At 43.8% G+C, this 7500-nt stretch overlaps 1 protein-coding gene across 1 annotated transcript in view; it reads right to left on the bottom strand.

Moving 5' to 3' along the window:
* itga8 (integrin, alpha 8) overlaps nt 1–7500 on the bottom strand; it is a 71082-nt gene that overhangs the window by 10958 nt on the left and 52624 nt on the right. The window contains exons 22-23 of the mRNA XM_062539064.1: nt 1508–1590; nt 57–137 (exon numbers count right to left, since the gene is read on the bottom strand). Of these exons, the coding sequence (XP_062395048.1) occupies nt 57–137; nt 1508–1590 (164 nt within the window). The remainder of the gene's footprint in view (nt 1–56; nt 138–1507; nt 1591–7500) is intronic.

The following is a 7500-nucleotide window of genomic DNA, read 5'->3' as shown; positions in this document are numbered from 1 at the left end:
GATGTGCCTAATGTTTGAAATGAAATGAACTGGGCATGCCCAGTAGCGCTGCTCACCCTCTGATGTCCACCTGAGCTCTGGCCGCAACAGTGAGGGTCAGACTGACCGGGTTACTCCGGGAGTTGTCTTTATTAGAGCTGACACACACACAGACACACACACACATACAGACACACACATACAGACACACACACACACAATCAATATCAACATAGGTTCTTTGTTTTATGCAAGGTCTGAGGTATTGGCAGAAAACATGCCTGCCCTTGGGTGTATGTGTGTTTGTGTGTGTATGTGTGTGTGTGTGTGTGTGTGTGTATGTCTTTGTATGTCTGTGTTCTTGTGTGTGCACATGTGTTAGTGCAGTCACTCTTGTGCCAGAGTTGTCAACAGTCTCGCGTCTCGCCGGTCATTGTGTGGGGAAACCACAGAATTTAAAACACAGATATTTACTAACCCCCCAAACCTCCCTCACACACTCACAAAACTGCACTTCATGATGTGTACAAAACCACATACTGTATACTCAGTGACAAACACTAACACAAACACACAAACACACACAAACACACTTACACACACACAGACACACACACAGATAGACAGACAGACACACCCACACACACACACACACACACCAAAGACTGAAAACAATGTGTAAGGATAGCTGGGGACAGAAACAGATGTTTGTACGTCACATCTTTGTACATCTCAGTGTGAAGACAAAGAGGGTACATTTCATCTGACCCCTTAAAATTAAAATGCATTCTTTTACCCCAAACCACACACACACACACACACACACACACACACACACACACACACACACACACACACACACACACACACACACACACACACACACACACACACACACACACACACACACACACAATCAGGTTTGAAAGGTCCTCATAACATTTGGTATTTAAGAGGGAGGGTATGTGGAACCATATGTCAAACATACCATATCAGTTACTGTGCTTAAACATATAACCTCTTACAATTAATCTCTCTCTCTCTCTCTCTCTCTCCACTTAAGCGATCTTAACCCCCACACCTGGTTTTTATTCTCCTTCACTTATTCTCTCACTTTCTTTATTCTTTTCTCTCTTGGGGTGAAATTTCAATAAGATGTGGGTACATGTGGCTAACATTACTCACCTGGAAGTGTAGTCCCAAAACACACACACACACACACACACACACACACACACACACACACACACACACACACACACACACACACACACACACACACACACACACACACACACAGCAGTGATATCAGGAAGGGCATAGTTCAGAGGGGGGAATAGGGATTGTATGTGTTTACTTGACCGTGTCTGTGTCCTTGGTGAAGCACTTTTATAAAAAATAAATACTCATTAAATACTACAAATCCAGGCAATGGCATTTTCACCTCATGAGACCTAAAGGTCAAGAGTTCAACTGTAGATAAATTCACCAACAGAAGACAGAGAGAGAGAGAGTTCCGATTACTTACCTGTGAATCTGTAACTCAAAGTTGATGTGAGGACCAGCAGCATCATCCAGTCTCTGTACGGTGAACCTCAGGCCAACAAACAACTAAGAGAGGAAGAGGGAGAGAGAGAGAGAGAGAGAGAGAGAGAGAGAGAGAGAGAGAGAGAGAGAGAGAGAGAGAGAGAGAGAGAGAGAGAGAGAGAGAGATTTTTGATTTTAAAAAACATGCTTTATTTCCAGTTTCAAAAACAGGACAATCAATCAATCAATCATTGCCGTTAGAGATTAAAAAAAAAGGTAAATAAAAGACAAAATAAAAACAAAAAAACTATAAAAGATGGCTAAAATGTAATTCACTTTCAAACAAAGTGCATATTGCATGTTTGGCACACCACACATCCTCAAAGGTTTCCAGATTTTGCATCAGCTTATAAAAATGGTAGTCAACCAAAACTCTGGCTTTAACCAGGGCAGGAAACAGAACAACAACATTAGTTCCAGGTTGGTTCTCAACCTTATTCCTCCTAGTGATATAAATAGCCATTTTGGCTTGACCCAGGATAAAATTCAACAGTTTGCAAACATTTTGACTTTTTTTGACATATTTAAAACCAAGGACAAACATCTCTGTGGAGAACTCTTCGCTGAAAGCACCAAATAAACCTTGCAACATGCAAAACAAAGGTTGTAACCTTAAACACAATGAAAACGCATGAAACACTGTTTCCCTTTGATAGCAGAAAGGACATTCCTGACTAGCATTTGTGTTTATCACTGAAACAAAAGCATTGACAGCAACTGCTCCATGAAGAATTCTCCACTGTAAGTCCCCTACTCTCTTAGCCAATGGTGGTTTATACAGTGCTCTCCATTCAGGCCTCACCCCACTATCCAGTTTGAGAGCAGCGCTCCAAGGTGTGTCAGCCCTGCTCTCTAAACCTTTTTTATTAAACACTTTGACACAAGCATGGTACAGCTGATTCCCGGTGACCACATTCAGCAACATAGCGTTTGGGTTCCTAGGTGTTAGAAGTGGACCAGTACACCCGTCCAAGTTGGGTGAAACTACCAGCCCAGGAAAAAGGTCTTGCTCATCAGGACGACACCCCCCTGCAGAGTAATCCACAAGCAATTCAATTTCATCCTTCGTGCAAGCAGCACGCCATTTTTCCAGGAGCTGCGACACAACCCGAAGCGACCTCAGGCCCAAGGAATCGGCAAGCCCCCTCCTATTTCCAAAATGTGGTCCCGCCCGGTCAACTACATCTTTCAATGTGACAATCTTGGCGTCACACAGCATCTTCTGAAGTGAAGGGAAATTGTCTGAGGAGATATCCAGTCGTGCACCCCCCACCACAGGCTCTTGCAGGAGCCAATATAAGGAGGTTGCAGGGCCAAGCCTTTTGATATTAAACAAAGCCCAAACTTTCAAACAACAACGATAAAACGGTGGCAGATTTGAAAACACCATTCCATCTGGTTTCATTAAAAACAAGGATTTGTCCAACCCCAAACACCCACCCATTTTCAGTATTGCACAGCTCAAACACCTCCATGCAGCATCTGTAGGCCCTGTCAAGAGCCTTTTTACAAACTGCAGTCTAAAAGCTGCAGTCCTACTATGCAAATGTATGAGGCCCTGCCCCCCTTCATCTTTAGGTAAAAACAAAACGGACTGAGGTACCCAATGCAGCCCATCCCAAAAAAAATTCCCCAAAACAGACTGAATCTTTTGCAATAAGTCAGGTGGAGGGTCTACGCAGGCTAGTCTATGCCAAAAGGATGAGGCTACCAGATTGTTAATGATAAGTACCCGCCCCCTGTATGACATTTTTGACAATAGCCACTTCCATCTTTCAAGCCTTCCTTTAACCCGTTCAACTGCCCCCTCCCAATTCTTCTCCATGATTTCATCACTCCCCAGAAAAACACCCAAATACTTAAAACCATCTTTCCTCCAGTTCAAATTTCCCGGTAGACTTGGCACTCCCTCCACCCATTGACCCAGCAATAGAGCCTCACTCTTTGACCAGTTAACTTTGGCCGATGAGAGTAACCCAAAATCCTTAAGGATGTCAACAACCATCTCTATATCCCTTCCCCCACTAATTAGAAGAACTATATCATCCGCATAGGCTGACAACCGAAGGGGTACATTACACCCAGGCACAGACACACCCCTTAAAGTTATTCTTATTCGCTGCAAAAGAGGCTCTATTGCTAGAGAGTATAGCATGCCAGATAGAGGGCAGCCTTGCCTCACACCTCTGCCAACTTTAAACGGAGCACTTAAACCACCATTGACCTTGAGAATACTCTCCACACCACTGTACAGAACCCTGACTTTCTGAATAAAGCCTTCACTAAATCCAAAGGCAAATAAAGTGTCCCATAGATAGCTGTGCTCAACCCTATCAAACGCTTTCTCTTGATCCAAAGAGACCAAGCACACATCAAGCCCCAAAATTTTGGCCATGTCTATGACATCACGGACTAGAGAAACATTGTCAAAAATGGATCTACTGGGAATGCAGTATGTCTGGTCCGGATGGATGACCTGGTCTATCACTCTACCCAGCCTGTTAGCCAGTGCTTTGGATAACAACTTGTAGTCGCTACACAGGAGCGACACGGGTCTCCAGCACTTAATATCAGTGAGATCACCCTTTTTGGGTAGAAGCGTGAGGACTGCCCTACGACAGCTCACCGGCAGGAAACCTCCAGCAAGACTGTCGTTAAGCACTTCCAGCAAATGCTCCCCCACCTCAGGCCAGAAAGACTTATAAAAGTCTATAGGGATGCCATCCAGGCCAGGAGCCTTGCCACACTCCATACTTTGAAGTGCGCTCTCTAGTTCCCCCAACGTCAGGGCGGAATCAAGCTCGGCCAAGGATTCCTCTGAAACCTGTGGCAATCCCTCCATGAACACACTGTCAGCCTGTTCACCGCTTAGTTCGCTCCTGTATAGCTCTTTATAGAACCGTGCAGCTCTATTGCGAATATCATGTACACTAGTCAAAAGAGTTCCAGACTCAGATTGCAAAGAGTGAATACATTTCTTTTGCCCATTTTTCTTCTCCAAGCTAAAGAAAAATTTTGAGGGTACATCCATCTGATCCACACACTGAAAACGTGAACGAATCAACGCTCCTTGTGCATTAAAACCTAAAAGCTCAGCTAAGGCGCCTTTCTTGTTTGCCAACTTGTCAATGTCATCATGATCCCCAGTAGAGTAAGCCAAATTCTGAATTTCAACTAACTCTGCTTCTAAAATTTCAATTGACTGGGTTCTGTCTCTTGTGATATTTCGAGTATACTGTTTACACAGTTGTTGGAGTTGCACCTTGCCGAAATCCCACCACTGTTGTAAAGAGATAAAAGATGCCTTGCATTCACAAAAACCATCCCAGAAGGCTTTAAAAACATCCCTAAAATTATTATCCAGAGTTAAAGTGGTGTTAAAATGCCAAAAAGCACTCTTTGGCTTCACCGAGCTCAGGAACACACTGCACACAACCAAACTATGATCTGAAAAACTTACAGGAGTAATAGCACAATTCTTAAAAATGTTAAGATGATGCTTGAAACAGTAAAACCTGTCAAGCCTTGCTAATGAAATCATATTACTATGGACGTGAGTCCATGTATATTGTCTTTGATCTCTGTAAAAATTCCTCCATACGTCACTTAAATCATGTGTCTGCATAAATTGACAAAGTTTCCTGCGAGAAAGCATGTGCGGTTCAACATGATTCCTGTCAATATCCTGCTCTGTGCAGTTGAAATCCCCCCCAATAAACAAGTATTCATCACCATTGCATCCAGCTATAACAGTAGACAACGTTTCTAAAAAAGCCACTCTTTCTGCTGCAGTAGTTGGGACATACACACACACAAAATGAAAAACATAATCTTCAAAAACAGCTCTGACTTTTAGTAGCCTTCCCTCTATAACTTCCACCACTTCATAAGAAATGGGAGTAAAGCTTTTTGCAAAAAGACATGCGACTCCCCCACTAACGTTGGAGTTGTGGCTCAAAACAGCAATACCCTCCCACTCTAGGGCCCAATCAGTTGCGTTCCTAGTATCACTATGCGTCTCTTGTAAGAGCATGACGTCTACACGCTTAATGCGTGACAATATTCGAAACTGGGCTCTTTTCATTGGATCTCTAGCCCCATTAATATTTAGAGAAGCTACACGAAAATCCCCCATAATCAAAAACAAAAGAAAAATAAAAATAAACTGCATCATTATAAACATTTTGCTGCTTGTCTGGGACGTGCTGCCTTCTTTGATTTACTGTCTTTACCCAAAAGGATATTTAACTTCGTTATAAACTTGGTTAAACGGTAAACCTCAGGGTTAGAAAAAAGCCCGTCCGAAATGAACTGCTTTGTTTTGGCCATGAATTGTTCAACGTCAGGGAAAAAGTTGTCGATCTGAACATTTCTAGCATTCTTAGTTTCTTTTAGAAAATGTTTAATATCATCCACGGTGTATTCTTGGGAAGTGTAGCCACTCGTGCGTAAAGTACAATCCACACTACAGTCAGACTCTACATCACTTTCCACCGTAGCGGGTTTGAGTTGGCCTCGCGCAAGTTTCTTTTTCCCCTTAACAGTCTCATCACCTTGCGATCGCTTTTGACCTTTTTGGGGCACTTTAAAAACAGGTTCGTCCTCTGCATCTATTTGAGAACCTTCGTCCTCTGCATCAATCCCATCTGTCAGATCATCATCCCCTGCTACACTATGTTGGGAAACATCTATGCTTTTGGGCAAAGCCTGCTCTGCGTCTTCACCTGCTGGCTCCACCTGGGGGCTACGCAGGAGGCTCACCTCGGCCGAGGAGCTTTCCCCCTCTCCCACTGCCTGCACATTAGCATCACCACCATCCCCCCCAACAACATTAGCTTCTGCACCCTCCCCAGTGAGAACCTCAACACTTGGGGTTTGTTCTTTATTAGGTTCCCCTTCGCCATCATCAGCAGTGCCCGTTCCTTTAGGGCAAGCCCGCACCAAGTGGCCAGTTTGGCCGCAGCCAAAACACTTCATCAAGCAGGAAGAAACATACACCAAGTAATGAAAACCCTCTACTGGCACATTCAGAGTAAAATCTAGATCCTTGTTATCTTTCAAGATCATATATACCTGACGTCTGAAAGATACAACATGCTTAAGGAGTGGATTGCTACTTGAAATCGGCATCTTCCTTATGGGTGATACTAGTTTGCCATGACGGGATAGCGATTCAATCAGTATTTCATCTTTAATAAAGGGCGGAATGTTGGAAATATTTACCCTTTTAGAGGGTGATGATAGAGAGAGCACTGGGGTATAAACACCATCAATGACTACTCCATTTTCAATTACGTCATTTGCCAGTTCTACCGTCTCCAGAAACAAAACAACTGCCCTGTTCATACGAGCCGCGGAGAGAATTTTGTCGTGACCGACCATCTCACCAACTGCTAAACTACATTCTTCAACGCTGGCGTTTGCTGTTATTTTAATGGCATGCCGCCGCGTTAAAGACTTCAACACACCTGTACCTAAGGCCGCCATGCTCCCAGGTCGGGGCAGACGCCTCGGTAAGAGAAACAAAAAAACGAACTACTCACAAACACCCACCCAAACTAACCCTCAAACATAAAACACAACAAACCATACAAAAATAATAAAAAGAAAGTAAAGAATGAGAAAAAGATAGAGAAAACAGTGAAAAGGCCCGGGGGCCCAGCACTCACGCGTCTCACTCGCAGCACTCCGCCCACTCACTCGCACATGCGCTCAGAGAGAGAGAGAGAGAGAGAGAGAGAGAGAGAGAGAGAGAGAGAGAGAGAGAGAGAGAGAGAGAGAGATGAGGGAGAAACATCAAAGCTTTATCATTACCATCTGTTAGTGCTCAAAACAGCAAGAACACCAGGGACGGACACTTGACACAACAGTGTGTGTGTGTGTGTGTGTGTGTGTGTGTGTGTGTGTGTGTGTGTCTCTCTCTCTCTCTCTCTC

The sequence above is a fragment of the Sardina pilchardus genome, chromosome 6 (assembly GCF_963854185.1).
Source record: "Sardina pilchardus chromosome 6, fSarPil1.1, whole genome shotgun sequence".
Lineage (NCBI taxonomy): Eukaryota > Metazoa > Chordata > Actinopteri > Clupeiformes > Clupeidae > Sardina > Sardina pilchardus.
Note: the sequence above shows the minus strand (reverse complement) of the source record. Positions and strands in the feature narration are given on the sequence as shown.